Source organism: Notamacropus eugenii, chromosome 2, assembly GCF_028372415.1.
Source record: "Notamacropus eugenii isolate mMacEug1 chromosome 2, mMacEug1.pri_v2, whole genome shotgun sequence".
Classification (NCBI taxonomy): Eukaryota; Metazoa; Chordata; class Mammalia; order Diprotodontia; family Macropodidae; genus Notamacropus; species Notamacropus eugenii.
This window is the reverse complement of record NC_092873.1, coordinates 11,166,979-11,183,207: the sequence shown is the minus strand read 5'-3', so window position 1 is coordinate 11,183,207 and position 16,229 is coordinate 11,166,979. Positions and strand designations below refer to the sequence as shown.

Genomic DNA, 16,229 nt, shown 5'->3' with positions numbered 1-16,229 from the left:
CCGCCCCTATGCATCCTGTCCCAGCGCGAGACCCGGCAGAACCTCTAGCAGGGGAAGCAGCCAGCCTTGGGCCCAGCCACCCTCGCGATCATGACCTTTGGAGCCTTCCAGCAGAGAGTTAATGGACCTGGCACGTGAGCACTCGTGCAGGCTTAATCTTTCCCGTTGGGCGCGTGCGCATGCCTTGAGCGTCTGTCAAGCTCACGCGCACTTCGGTCTCCCTCGAGGCGTTGCTAGGGCTCCAAGCATCTCCAGGATCGATTCCTTTCTAACTGTTGCCCTGTTTGGACGCAGTTTCCTTGGAGTCTCTGACTATCGAAGTGTTTTGGAGAGTAAGCGAGCTCCCGGAGAAGGCTGAGGGTCTCCAAGTGAGTTCTCCAGACCATCTCTGAAGCCCGCCCTCAGGATGAGGAAGATTTTCAAAATCTTGAGAAGGAGAGAGCGGTCTCCATCTGGCTCCTCCTCTCCCAGGAGAGACAGCGAGGTCCGACCCTTGGTCCCAGGTGCCGGTTATGTCATCAGAATGAAGGACCTCGGGAAGATCCATAAAGCTGCCTCCTTCGGGGATGTGGCCAGGGTGCAGCACCTGCTGCTGCTGGGCCAGGCACACGTGGACGATCTGGATAAAGAGAAGCGGTGAGAGGGCGCTGGGGGTGAGAGAAGGGATGGCCCCCCCCAGGAACAGTGTAAGACACCCCCTCCTCCACCCTCCCTCCACGAGTCTGCATGTGCCTTGGCTAATCCTTGGAAAACTTGTCCTTTGAGCACCTGGGCCAGAGCAGGCGCAGGCTCTGCCTCCTGGAGATTGGATCCCAAGTTCTGAGTGCTGGTGACCCCTGACCCTCCTGCCTGCCCATTTTTAATGGAGGGGAAACTCCTTCCTTTTACTTGTAGTCTGCTTCCAGCTGACTTACTCTTTCTCAGTGACGTGGTGGGAGCAAATGCTGCTCTCTTCCAGTGAAATGTTCTTCTGAGTCTGCTATTTATTTCCCAGACGTTTTTGTTCATCATATCCGGTCAGAAGAACTAATGCACATTGTAGATGTCCTCGGGTGAGAAGGGTGGCCACTTATATTTATTTGGGCAGCGATTTCGATTTCAGGCGGAGTAACAATAATGCATTTTATGTTACAAGTATAGTACCTAATAAGAGTACAATTTTGATTTTCGTAATTACCAAGCATTGACTTAGCTCTCATTTTCATAGCACACCTCTACACCTGGCTTCTGCAAATGGCCATCCAGATGTTGTGTCTCTCTTAGTAGAGAGAAAATGCAAAATAAACCTGCGTGACAAGAACTATCAGACATCTTTAATGAAGGTATGCCCTAGTTAACCTTGCTGGTCTATAGAATGCGTTTGGAGTAAGAAAATGTGCTTTACTAAATTATTTAAATATCACTAATGATGTTTTAGTATACTAAATACTTTTTAGAGTATTGATTGTCTCTTTCTCTACATTCCATTCACAGGCAGTACAGTGTCAGCAGGAGGAGTGTGCAAGGATCCTGCTGGATTATGGTGCAGACCCTGCTCTGATGGATACCCATGACAACACTGCACTTCACTATGCTGCCTCTGGACTTAACACAGCCATAGCAGCAAAGCTGCTTAGACATACAATAGACATGGAAGCAAAAAACAAGGTAGAAGTCTACCTCTTGTGTGAGAAAATATTTTCTGAGATCAAATGTGTAAATCAGGTGTTTTCCAATGCACATTATATTCTTGGAAGCATTTCTTTAATGCAAGTATCTTAAAATCCATCTCTAGTCAAAGTTCATTGGCCTTGGGAATTTTCTGATGGCCAGGCAAAACGGGGAGGAGACTCCATTCACAACGGAACTCTTAATGAGGAACTTCCCTCGACTGCTTTGGACCAGGGCCTGTTCTAAGATTTAATCTTCGAGTAGGGTTGTTAACCTGGGATCCATTAATTTCAAAAAAAATCACCATTTATTTTATAGTTCTTTCAATGTTATTGGCTTCCTTTGCATTCTCTGTATTTTAGGTATTTAAAAGCATTATTCTGGAAAGGGGTGCATGACACACACACACAAAAAGTTATGAAAACGTGACTTAGGGAATGGTTTGTAATGGTGAAATGTGAAGTGACTTCCCAGGCTCACCTAGCCACTCTAAGTGTCTCAGCAGCAGGCCTTGAATCTCTGTTTCACTGATTTTGAGTTTGGCTCTCCATTCAGTCCACCACATCTATCTCTCTAGAATTTTCTTTGCATGCTATATTAGGTCTGGTACCCAGAATTCAAAGGTTCCATCAAATATCTGTCTGCAATACTTTACATATAAACCTTTACCTATGATAGTACAATGTTAATTGGTCAAGAAGAAATGTCATAATGTTTTAAAAAATATTCTGTTAAAAATTTGTTCAGCATAAAACTGCAGACAGACATTTTACAAGAACAAATTCTTAAGTGTATGTAGGTGTGTTTTTTTTTTCTATTTCCTACACGCTATGCCGTTTCCTTTCTAGACTTATTGAGTATCTCCTGATTTTTAAGAAAAGGTTTGACTCTTCGTCACTGCTGCTCAAGAAAGAAAATAAAAATCAAAATATACATTAGGAGGGTTGTGAAGGGAGGGAAAATATCAAGAGAATGACTTTCTTCAAGGTTCAGCCACCTTAAGGCAAGATTTTCTTGAGTTTTGAGGCTGGTTGTAACACACTTCAGGGGAAAGGATGAAGAGAACTAGGCAACTTGAAAACTGACCAGAACTTAGTTGTAGCTTGGCCAAGTACTGGGGAAATAAGGGTGACTGCACGCAGACGATCATTGATCATGACATGAAGACAGAGGAAAGGAAGGTACCCCTAAAAGATTAGGAAAATCTCTTACACATCCTGGTTTTCTACGTCCTGATCACAAATTAATAACTGGAAGCAATCCCAGAGGCTATCTAACTTCATTCCCTCATTTTACATGTGAGGAAATTAAGGCCCAAAGAAGTGAAATAATTTACTTACGGTCACATGGAAATTAACTAACAGAAGCTGGATTTATGCCCTGCTCTTCTCATTCCAGAGTTCCATTGTAGCCTACTTCCTTAGCATGTCATTAGCAAGTTCACAGGATGTTCACAACATGCCTTCAACTGAATTCTATCATATAAACAATTCTTGCATACCTTAACTTGATCTTTAATATGATTTTGCAGGAAGGCTGCACACCACTTTTGCTTGCAGTTAAAGAAAATAACCGAGATATGGTAGATCTTTTCTTAAAGAATGGAGCAAATGTGAATACATCGGATAGGCTTGACAGGTACGGTAATTAAAGCTTCCAAGAAAAAAAGAGGTAACTGTTATTAGAGGAATAAGAACAACTTCAATCAGGGAACTCTTAGTGAGCAACAATAATTGAAATTGTTCATCACTGAGAAAGGGTGACAATGTGCACAAACATCAATTATGAAAAGGGCTACTATTTATGCTTCTGCAGCAGAGAAAGCCATTCATGTGGGCATGCCATCCACCATCAATTAGTGATTTATTTTCTCAGGTTTCATTGTTTGATTTTCAATGACTTAAGATCATCACATAGCTGTTTTGTGTACTCGTGATGCAATTGATTCTCTACATGAAATAATCTTCATGTCAATCATGAGAATTGATGTGTGTAATTTTTCCTTCTTCTTCCTTTCATTGTTCTTAAGGATATGTGCACTGACAAATACAAATCAATACAATAATAAGATGACTGACTTTCATGATCCTGTGACCTTATCACTGTGAATATTTATGCCACTGGCTGAGATTTTAGTCCTTCCATACTTTCTTATGCTACAGGATTTTTGTCCTAATACCAGAAATTCCACATAGAGGATCCAAGAAAGGCATTGAAGCCTTCTCCTGGTTCTTTTAATATTTGAGGACGATGGAAGCACTTACATTGTCACATTTTCTCTCTTTTATTCTTTTAAAATTTATTTATTTTTACTTTTCAATTTTTTGCAGTTTTCAAATTTTGAGTTCAAATTGCTCTTCTTCCTGGGCCTCCCCCTTTCCCAGGATGTTATGCAAACTGATATAGGCTGTACATGTACAATCATATTCAACCTATTTCTACACTGCTCATGTTTGACAGAAGTAGCAGAATAAAAGAGGAAAATCTGAAGACAGAAAAAACAAAAAACCAAAAGGGAGAGAAAATAGTATGCTTCCACCTCCATTCAGACTCCATAATTGTTTCTCTGGATGTGAATAACATTTTCTGTCATGAGACTTTTTCCCCCGGTTTTCTCAGCATTTTTTGTCAACTAGTGAATTCAGAAGCTGGAATCTTTGGATTTCTCATATAGAAGATTACTGTAGTCATTGACCCTGGTTCTTTGATACCAAACATATTCCACTAATCCTACACTCTGTTTCTCAGCCTGTCCCAAGTGGCTTTGATGATTGTCGATTTATACAATAGAATTTTATATATGGTAGAGATAGATCACCTTCACTTGTATTATTTTTGATTAATTCCCTTGGTATTCTGGACCTTTTGTTCATCCCGATGAATTTTATTTTTTAATTTCTATACAATAATTTTGGTAGTTTGATTGGTATGGCACTGAGTAAGATATTACTTTTGGTAGAATTGTCATTTGTATCATATTAACTTGGCCTACCAATGAATAACTGATATTTTTTAGATTATTCAGATCTGACTTGATTTGAGTGAAAAACGTTTTGTAATTGTGTTCATTGTTGGTTGGTTTGTATTGGAAGAGAGATTCCCAAGTATTTTATATTGTCACAATTCTCTTTCATCGCTCAATTCTTTGCACACTTTTCCTTCTACCTCTCTTATATGATTTTAATTTCCTTTCTGAGCTCTTCCATGAGCTCTCTCTGGGATTGAGCTCACTTCTCTTTTTGCTTTGCGATTTTGCCTATACGTGTTTTGGCGTCATTCTCCTTCTCTGAATTTTTTTCCTCCACATTCTTTGTGGCCACAATAACTTCCTATGGTCATTTTTTCCAATGACTTTTTGCTCGTCTTTTTTTCCCCTTTCTTTTCAATTTGAGCTCTGCTCACAATGTGGAAAGGGCACTGTTTCAGAATTTTGTAGCAGGGTCTCCAGGTCCTGGCTGTTTACCTGGTGCTGCAATGTTTTGCTGACTCGTGTGGGAGCCCTCTTTTACGGTGGTTTGCTCGGGGGATGGGAGTGGGAATGAAAGGCACTGCTGCAGATAGTAGGGTTCTGGCAGCTTACCTGATGCTGTCCCGGAGTTCTACTGCTGATGTTTGTCATGTGCTACGACTGGTGGAGTGTTCTTGAGTTTCCCTAGATGTACCCTGAAGTTCTTGGCATTGTAACCATTGGTGGCTGCCTGTTTCCTTAATCACCTGTAGGGATAGACCCTACCTGTTTGGCTGAGTCTATTCTGAGGCATGTCAGTTCTTAGAACTGGAGTCTGCCCACTCCCTATACTGGGACTCCGAATCTACCATTGCTTTGTTGAGATGAGGCTTGCTGCTGCCCTGTTGGGATACTTCCTGTCCTGGAGTATGCTCCCTTTTACCTAAGTGAGAAAGAACTTCCCTGTCAATCTTCCAAGGTTTGGGGGCTCTAAGATTGTTTCACCCTATACCTTTGATGGTTCTGCTGTGGCAGGATTTGTTTGAGGGCAGTATTTTATGGTTGTTTCGAGGTGAATATTGGAGAGTTATGGCGATTTACTGCTTACTCCATCATCTTGGATCGCAAAACTAAAAATAATCTTTTAAAAAACAAACCTAATATTTTAAAAGATAGGATAATATTAAGAGCTAATACTATATTTCATAACTCCATCAGTTTCAATCTTTCCCATAATCCTTTATTCCGCGCCACCCCCAAATATATTGTACTCGTTCCTTTTGCTATGTTTGGTATTGAGATTTTGGATCAGAGAAAAACATTTAAACAGAATCAACATTTCTACCTGCCATAAAGAGTTTATTAACACTTGAATATACCTTAAAATATCCATAATTTCCCCATATAATATATTTACATTACATGGATATTTTTGACACTACTTCCACCTTCCACAGAGTTAGCCTATTATATCGGTTATCACTGCGTGAGTGTTCACCCTTCCTTGCAGAGGAAGACCATGCCATCAGGGCAATACTGCCATGACTTGCAATTGACTTTATTTTGAGCGAGGGAGGGCTGTGCAGGTTGCCAGCCTCACATCTCCTCCAGAACCATCTGAATCCAGTGACCAGATATTCATCAGGATGACTGGAGATGACCCAGGATGAGACAATTAGGGTTAAGTGACTAGGCCAAGGTCACACACCTAGTGAGTGTCAAGTATCTGAGGTGAGATTTGAGCTCAGGTCCTCCTGACTCCTGCACTCGTGCTCTATGCACTGCACCACCTCGCTGCCCCATGAGTTATCACGAAGTAATCAAGGAACAGCACACCTCTACGTGACATTACTGATATACCTACAATACTGCCTTAGGCAGAAAGACAGTGAATTATTCAACATAACACAAACTCGGAACTTCAAAAGATCTCTGTTTTCACGATTTTGGATATTTTCTCTACTAGTGCAGCTTGTAATCACACTAACTCTTTATCAACTGCCTTCATGGGTTAATGGGCCTTCCTGAAATCCAATGGTCCTAGCTATCTGGTGATGAACCTTTCTTCAGTTACATGAGCTTGTCCATAAACATTACTTTCAAAGAGCCTCCACTTTCCTTTCAAGGCTAGTAAACAAGTGGAAACTTGGTGTAGGCTCCCTTGAAAGTTCTTCACTTTTGTACACAAGTTACTCTGATGCACTACCTTCTTGTTGTCATGAAAATCTTGAACTGGACAGTTCCTGCTAGAACTCTAAGAGGACAAAAAATACCCCTCTCAATCCTGTCTTTCCTTCTTTTCCTAACTGCCATTTTTCATGCTGCATATAAGCACAAAAAGTACTCATCCCTCACGAAGTATTCATGTTGCACATGCGTATAACCTCATATATGAGATATCCTCTTGTTGCAACATATCGAGAGAAATCTAATTACGTGTGACTCCTTTAAATTCTGAAATGTCGATGGTTTCTTTGTTATTCTAGAACAGCCCTGATGATTGCTGCCCGTTGTAAACCAACAGGTGTAGTCAGTCTTCTTCTTCAATATGATATTGATCTCTCTTGCCGAGATGCATTTGTACAGACAGCTGAGGAACATGCTGCTTTCAGTGGTCATTCCATGTAAGTATCAACGTTTTAATTCTAATAATTTGTATGGAATTGCATTTAAAATCATTTCTCCTCTATACAAAGGAGACTGTCTGGGACTTTCATAGTTGCATAATATGGCAAGCATCTGGCAAGCATACTTCAAGGCACTGTGAAGAAGTTGGTCCAAAGGCCAATTTCGGTTATCCAAGTTCAGGAGGACATAAGCATGAGACGAGTTACAAAGTAGAGTCAGGGTATGTGAGATCAGATTTTTCAGAAGTAAGGATAACGAGGATGATAGGTGCCATTTTTATAGTTCTATAAGGTTTTCCAATGTTTTCCATACATTTTAGTATTTGATCATCCCAAAAGTTCACTTCACAAAAATTTATTTATAAAGTCTGCTTTAAAGACACGGTTTTTTTTTCCTGTTTGTTTCTTAATCTTTGCTGATACCTCCAGTTATAGTAGATTTAAAGTTAGTTTTAGGAAAAGCCACATGATATGTTGGACACCTGAAAGTGAGTGACAGCTAAAGAGAATAAGTAATAAATATAATAATCAACATCAAAATTTACAATGAGGCAGTTTGGTCAGGGGAAAGAGTGCTCTAATTGGAATCAGAGGACCTGAGGAAAAATGATGCCTCTCACTTTATGGATCACCCTGGAGAACTGTTAACCTTTTCTGGAACTCAGTTACTTAATCTAGAAAATAAAGTGTTTGGAGTAGATGATCTAAAGCTCTGAATCTATACTTCTCTATTACTGTGACTCTGAGTACATGTATACTAGGTTTAGGCTGAATAATTAGCTATACCCTACAGACTTTATCAAAAGAATAACAACAATTTTGCTGATAATCTGATTATTAAAGTCTAAGGTATGCAGAGACCCGGTACGTATAATTTTATCTTGGTTGATGTAGAAATATTTTGTTTTATCTTTTACTTTGTACATAGTCATTACGAACTAATTTATCAATATGGACAACAGAAGGCACTTAATCAGCCCCTTTCACTCCAAATCAGCAGTTTGGAAAGGGCTGCTGATTCCAGATTTACCGTGACTGGACCTGCCAACGATCAGGAAGGTAAGAGTGACAAATTAAAAAAAATAGCTAATTTTAAAAAATAATGAAAGAGCAATCTTTAATTTCATATATATTAAATATTTATGTATATAAATATATGTATATATGTTCTATTTCCATTTTATACTTTTAAAGGGTAGGAATTGGTCTATTTTTGGTTATTTACTTAATTATCCTTGTAGGTTGATTATCCTGAACAAAACAGCCTCAAGGTATTTTGTGTTATTAATGTCTGCTTTCTCCAAAAATTTCTTTAAGCAAGTTACAATAACAATTATCAGATTTCTCCATTGTTCTAAATGTAATTAATGAAATCATGTGAAAAATTTTGAACATATTTCACATGTATTATATGTAGTGATATTAGTTATTTTTGATGCTAAAACATGGGAAAAATAAGTACGTAAACGTCTCCTGTAACTGTAGCATGTTCACACACAGAGGCACACCGACACAGATGGGCTCATCTAATATTTGGACATATAAAGGCAGAACGGTAAAACAGCTGGAGAGCAAAGCCTTCTTCCTTTTTGGAAGTGTATGAAAATCACTTATCCAAGCTTTGGAAATGGATACATTTTAAACGTTTCCAACATTTCTAAATGTTCATAAAGCTTTCAGTTCAGAGATACCAAAGAGGATGCAAAAGACACAGAAGTTAGGGGGAGCAGGGGACAAAGGTTTGAAAGGTAATACATATATGTTCCTAGATTTTTGGTAGATATTTGCACATGTGCCCACTTCCAACATCATCCTAGGAACACTTCCAATCTCCTGATTCAGGCCGTTAAACTTTCAAAGAGAAGAGATTTTTCTGAGTGGTTGCCTAATATTGAATCCTGCCAGCTGGGCCATTGGGAATCTCAATGACCTGGGCTTGCAATAATAACTTCATCCCGTATTTATGAGTTTTCTGTTTCAAATCAATTTACCCTTTACCTTGTGAGAAAAGCAGTGTGGGTATTCTGTTTACTTCCATTTGAATGGTGATGAAACTAAGGAGCAGTTAGCTTAGATGCCTTGCTCATGCCAACAGAGCTCAAAAGAAAGTGTGATCATGCGCATATTACACTACAGATCTGAAAGAGATGAGCTATGTAAATCGTTCCTTAAAAGAAATAAGAAATCACAATGGCACAAGAAACAGTATTTAATTTTAAGTATATCTAGTACAGTCTAAAATCACATCCTTTTCAGAAAACATTCCTTGCTTATAGCTTGTCAGGTGATGAATGAACTTCATTTTTCTTCGTTTTCTTCGTTTGTAAAATAGTATATCTCTAGCTACATACATGCAAATAGAATGAACTTTTAAGATTAAAAATGTCAAGTTGTATTCCTCAATTTCTATTATGTTATCTAGAGAAAGAAATTTAATCAAATTTTTTGAAATTCCAAATCAAATTGTAATAAAAATAATTGTACTTAGGAAACTCAATGAAGGTGGAATGTCTATGAATTTCATCAAACAAGAAAATTTATAGTCTACAAGATGGAAATAAATATAGGGAAAACTGAAAGGATTGTTACTGATAGAACTATTCATAAGTAGGTTTGTGACAGATATCTGAATGCAGACACTGACTTTATGAAATATATAATAACCAGAATCATTTTCTATAGAAACCCAAATCAGAGTGTAAGCGCAACCATAGTAAGGTTAGAATTTTAAAAGCTTCAAACAACTAGGGATAGGAATAGGAAGAAAAAAATTTCTTTTTTTAAATATATTTTTATTAAATATGTATGCTTTCCTTGAAATTCTGTACCATAAGACATTTATTTGTTCTATCTCATTTATGTTCATCAAAGAATTAGTAAAATTTGTTATCTGATACACGAGTGTGGCAGTACAGCATAGCTTCATGCAGCATTAGACAAAATTGGTGATGACTTTTTTGAACTTGAGGAGTCACTGAGCTGTGACCATGAACCTCAAATCTTCATTGTTTTGAGGGGAAGATGAGAGTAGTAATAAAGTGAGGACATATTTTCTTGAGTTTTATTAGTAGTGAACCCTTTGCGTACACATTTTCTTATAAATCATATTGGCAAAGGAAACCAGGCTCTTATCATGAAGTATGAGTGTGATAGAGTTCCGATCCTGGGGCCTGGTAGTCATTTTTCGTTCCCTGAAGCAACATCTTCCTTCCTTGTAATTATTTCTTGTTTTCTTTTGTTCACATTAATTGAGAATAAGCCCAAATTATTTGTCAGAGAAATTCGAAATTTTCTGGTTTTCTGGCATTTTGACAAATTATTGTATTCTGGGGTGGAGCATTCCCTAATCAGTAATTCTCATTTCTTTGATATTTTAATTCAGGGTTATGGTAGCAAAGTCACAAATTATCCCAAAACATTGCAATCCAAAAGTCTTTTTTCTCTCTCTCCCTGATGATTGATATTCAGTTTTGTTTTCATGAAGCCATTACTTTAATTGAGTAATGTCATCTTGTTGCACAACTCTTCATGGGTAATACAAATTGGAAATGCTGACAAGTAAAAGTTGTCCTTCCCAAGTCAGACAGTGCTGTAGTGTAGCTAGATAAGACAGGCAGGATTTAGGACTAAGTGATCTAGTCCTGGCTCTGCCAGGTATTGTGTTGAATTAAGAAATCCAGTGCTCTTGCTAATTACTTTTCTCTTCTTGTCCTTAGCTTTAGGAAACAATGAGATGAATTTCAGTTTAATGAGTGGGTTATATAAATGTCTGCCTCAGGATACAAGCCCATATCACACAATTCTTTTTGGTGATAAAGACAAGACTTGTATTTCCGTTGGCATGAATTATCTCCTTCTGCAAGTGCAGGTTAGCACCTTCTGTGAAACTTCGGGTGGCAGAGAATTGACTTGAGCACTGAAAGGTGAAGGGATATATTAATTTTCACGTAGGCAATATCACAATCAAAGGTGCAACAATAATCCTATATACAAAAACTTGCACAGTAGTACCTGTTTCTTGATGCATTTACCTTTGTGCTCCCCTCCAGAAGGGCTCTAGAGCACGGCCCCATATTTCAGCGTACCAGAGGACCTGACTTTGACTATACATACATACATATTTATGTATGTGTGTGTATCTATGTATACGTGTACATATACATATATATCAATAATTGAAAATTCCCAAAGTTAATAAAAAGTTTTGCATATGTTCATTGATGCAACCAATTCCTCTTGTCAAACTAATTGTAAATACTTAATAAACAAGAAACCCCTGCTAAAAAAAAGCTTTGAATTTAGTAATATATTGTGGACTGATGAATAGTAAAGGTAATTATATAGTTTTGTATATTAAACAACATCTTAAGACGTTTTTGGACTGATATATAGTAAAGTCATTTAATATTTCAAAATAGACAATGGCTGATGTAGGAATTTAAAGATGTAAAATTTCTTCCTCTAAGGACATGAACGAATTGGGCATGCAGGTGAAAAAGCCAGAACAAGAAAAAATTGAAAATCCCCAAGTAAATCCCCAATCAGAAAGACTGAAAACCAGAAGAGAGATTAATAAAATGGAAATTAAGAAAACTATTGAAGTCATAAATGAAACTCAAAGTTGGTTTTATGAAAAACCACAAAATTGAGAAACCTTTGAGCCATTTGATAAAAAAAAAAACAAAACCAAAGAAGAAAAGCAAATTACACTATCAAAGATGAAAAGGGTTGAAGTCACCTACAATGAGCCGGAAATTAAAACATTAACTAGAAATTACTTTGCCCAACTGTATGCCCATAAATTCGACAATCTAAAGGAGATGGATGACTATTTTAAAAAATGTGAATTGCCCAGATTAACAAAAGAGGAAGTTGAGTAGTTACATAACCCTGTCTCGGAAAAAAGAAATTGAACAAGCCATCCATGAACTCCCTAGGAAAAAATCTCCAAGGTTGGATGGATTAACAATTGAATTCTATCACACATTTAAGGAACAGTTACTTCCAATATTATATCGAGTATTTGGGAAAATTGGCAAAGGAGTCCTCTCAAAGTCGTTTTATGATGCAAATATCGTTGTGATACCTAAACCAGGAAGGGCCAAAACAGAAAAAGGAAATCCTGGACCAATTTCTCTAATGAATATTGGTGCAAAAATTTTAAAAAAGATTTTAGCAAAAAAAAAAATACAGCAACTTACCTTGAAAAGAATGGTTCATTATTAGGAAAACTATTAACATTATTGATCATGTCAAAAACTAATGATTATCTCAAAAGATGCAGAAAATCCTTGGACAATATACAACACCCATTCCTATTGAAAAGACTGGAGAGCATAGGAGTAGATGGAACTTCCCATAAAATAATAAAACAATAAGTAGTATCTACCGAAAACCTTCAGCAAGCATCATATGCAAGGGAGATAAGCTAGATGTACTTGCAAGAAGACCAGGGGTGAAACAAGGATGTCCATTATCACCCATGTTATACAATATGGTACTAGAAATATTAGTGGTAGCAATAGGAGAAGAAAAAGAAAAGGATGGAATTAGAATAGGCAAAGAAGAAACTAAGCTATCTCACTTTGCAAATGATATGATGATATACTTAGAGAATGCCAGAGGCTCTAGTAAAAAACTACTTGAAATGATAAATCATAAACAACTTGGCAAAGTTTCAGGTTGCAAAATGAACAAATCTTCTGCATTTCTATATATTATTAACAAAGCTCAAGAGCAAGAGATAGAAAGAACAATTCCTTGTAAAGCTAGGTTAGACACTATAAAATATTTAGGAGTCTACCTGCCAAGAGAAATCCAGGGATTATCTGAATACAATTACAAAACCGTTTTTGCACAAATAAAGACAGGTCTAAGTAAGCGGAAAAACACTAGTTGCTCATGGCTAGGCCAAGCCAATGTTAAAAAAACATGACAATTCTACCTAAGTTAATTTACTTATTCAGTGCCATAACAATCAGATTATCAGATAATTATTTTCTATAGCTAGACAAAATAAGATCAAAATTCGTCGGGAAGAGAAAAAGGCCCAGAATATCAAGCGAACTAATGAAGAGAAATACCAGGGAAGGTGACCTTGATCTACCAGATCCCAAATTTCATTATAAAGCAACAATCATTAAAACCTCTTGATACGGGCCAAGAAACAGAAGGGCAGACCGGTCGTATAGCTTACGTCCTTCCGACGCAGTGGTCAAAGAATATAGCAATCTACACTTCGAGAAAGCTAAGGAACCCAGTTTCCTGGGATAAGGACTCACTACTGGACAATAATTGCTGTGACAACTGGATAACATTGTGGTGGAAACTAGGGTTAGAGCATTGCCCAAAACCGTACACAGGAATAAATTCCAAATGGATACATGCTATAGGAATAAAGATTGATACTATAAATAAATTAATGGAGCAAGGAATAGTCTATTTTTCAGATTTATGAAGAAGGGAAGAATTTTTGACTAAACAGGAGGTGGAAAGCATTATGAAATTCAAAATGGAAAATGTTGATTCCGTTAAACTGAAAAGCTTTCTACAACCAAACCCAATGCAACGAAGATTAGGAGGAAAGCAGAAACCTGGGAAACAATTTTTGCAATTAGCGTCTGTGATAAAGGCCTCATTTCTAAAATAGATGGAGAAGTGAGTCAAATGTACAAGAATAGAAGTCAATCCCCAGCCCATTACCGGTCAAAGGTTATGAATAGGCAGTTTTCAGAGGAAGAAATAAAAGCTGTCTAGAGTGATATAAAAAAAGCTCTCAAGAACTTTTGATTAGAGAGATGCAATTCAAACCAACTCTGACATACCACATCACAGCCATCAGGTTGGGTAACATGACAAAATAGGAAGATGATGCATGTTGGAGAAGATGTGGAAGAGTTGGAACACTAATCTCTTGTGGGTGGAGCTGGGACCTGATCCAACCATTCTGGAGAACATTTTGGAACTATGTCCAGAGAGCTAAAAAATGTGCACAGCCCTTGACCTAGAACTACCGCTTCTAACACTGTATCCCCAAGAGATCACAAAAATGAGAAAGAGTCCCAAATGTACAAAAATATTTATAGCAGCTCTCCTTTGGGTGGCCAAAACCTGAAACTCTACGGGATGCATATCATTTAAGGAATAGCTGAATAAAGTGTGGCACAGGAATGTAATGGAATACTGTTTTGCTATAAGAAATGATGAACAGGAAGATTAATGAGAGGCCTGGAAATAGTAATGTGAAAAGATTGTGAGTGAAAGGAACAGAACCAGGAGACCTTTGTACACAGCAACAACCACTATATGGGAGGAATTTTTCTGCTAGGCGTAGCACTTCATTGCAATGCAGGGATTTACATAATTTCCAGTGGTCTCTTAAGGCAAAATGCCTTCCACATGCAGGGAAAGAACTACGAAATTTCATCACATAATGAAGCAGATCATTTTCTTTTATATTCTGTTTTGATTTGTTTTAGGATTTCTCTCATTCGTTTTAACTCTTCTATGTAACATGACCAAGGTGAAAATATATTGAATTGGAATGTAAGTGTAGAATCTATAACAAACGGTATGCTGTCTCAGCATGGACATGGGGAGATACGGGGTTACAGGGAGGGGGGAATCTAAGATATATGGAAATGACTGTTGAATACTGAAAACAAATGATATTTTAAAAGTATACAATAGTTTCAAAGCTTCAAATTTTGATTTCTGAGATATATCTCCAACATGTACATAGCTTTCTTTTTCATTAATGGTAAAATACATATGTGGAAAGGGTGTTTATATATTAATAACTTTGAATTACTAAAGGAGATGACTAAAACAATTTTTCTTTCTTGAAATAACTCTCCAAATGGCAAAAGTTTTTCCATCATGTCTTAAAACTATTTTATATACGTTCTTTCCTATATGGATAAACTAAACTTAAAAAGTAGCTTTTATATTTTTATAGTTTTGTCCATACACTTCCATTAATTTTACATTTTCTCCCCCTCCTTCCCTTTCCCCCTCCTCAAGACATTCTGCAATCAGATATAGGCTGTACATGTATTTTCCTATCAAACGTTTTTTCACATAAGTCATGTTATATGGAAGAACTGGAGTGAATGGGAAGAGCCATGACAAAGAAAATAAAACGAAAGGAAAATTGTCTGCTTGACTCTGAATTCACACTCCTTAGTACTTTCTCTGGCTGTGGACGGCACTTTCCGTCATGAGTAAAGAAAAACCTTTTAAGACTGATAAATTAATGGATACCAGAGGTGTAAAGATGCCAGTAGGCAGCACTGGTAAGGAAAGAAATGAAACTGTATTATTAACTGTTATTCTACAAGTGTGCATCGAAGTGGATGTATTCAAAACATAATTCTAGCTCTTTATTTCTGAGATAAGAATATCATTTATACATTGTTTGAAAGTACCTTATTGTGACTGCTTACATATTACGCGAATTTCCAAATTATACAACTAATTAAGGAATCATCCACACTGGGGTCCCTTGTGATATAATTGCATCAATCACTGCCATTGTTTGGAAGATATGATGCTGTGTTGCAGCATCAACTTCATAAGAGCCCCCTGGGAATCTTGAGTATCCATCCCTTCAAAAGAATCACCTTTACATGTGTCACTGTGGAGCATGTTATGTACTGCTCCATATACAAATATGTAAAACCCTTGAAGTAGGGTCTATTTGAAATGTGCGTTGCATGTTGTGTTAACACTATATTCTTGTTTTATTTCAAGAACTGATAATTGATTCTAATTGCTGTGATGCAAACGCCATAACCGGAAGTACACCAAATTATGGCTTTCATTCTTTAATTCACATACTGGGATCCAACAAGCCTATTCGTTTTGTGGGAAGTTGTGATGGTATTATATTGCTGAAATACACTTGTTGATAAACCTTTCATTCTTTTTCTTTCAGATTCTCTTGAGAGACATCAAAATGTGAAGGTAATAAAAACGATACTGTTAATTTACATCTGATATTTATT

General features: G+C 37.3%; 1 protein-coding gene across 1 annotated transcript in view; it reads left to right on the top strand.

Annotated features, from left to right (window-relative positions):
* The first annotated feature begins 406 nt into the window (after positions 1–406).
* The window catches only part of LOC140522499 (uncharacterized), a 58,016-nt gene continuing 42,193 nt past the window's right edge, over positions 407–16,229 (top strand). Inside the window, exons 1-8 of the mRNA XM_072637921.1 lie at positions 407–636; positions 1,208–1,322; positions 1,474–1,647; positions 3,182–3,288; positions 7,084–7,221; positions 8,153–8,283; positions 15,976–16,104; positions 16,160–16,188. Coding sequence (XP_072494022.1) covers positions 407–636; positions 1,208–1,322; positions 1,474–1,647; positions 3,182–3,288; positions 7,084–7,221; positions 8,153–8,283; positions 15,976–16,104; positions 16,160–16,188 — 1,053 coding nt within the window. The remainder of the gene's footprint in view (positions 637–1,207; positions 1,323–1,473; positions 1,648–3,181; positions 3,289–7,083; positions 7,222–8,152; positions 8,284–15,975; positions 16,105–16,159; positions 16,189–16,229) is intronic.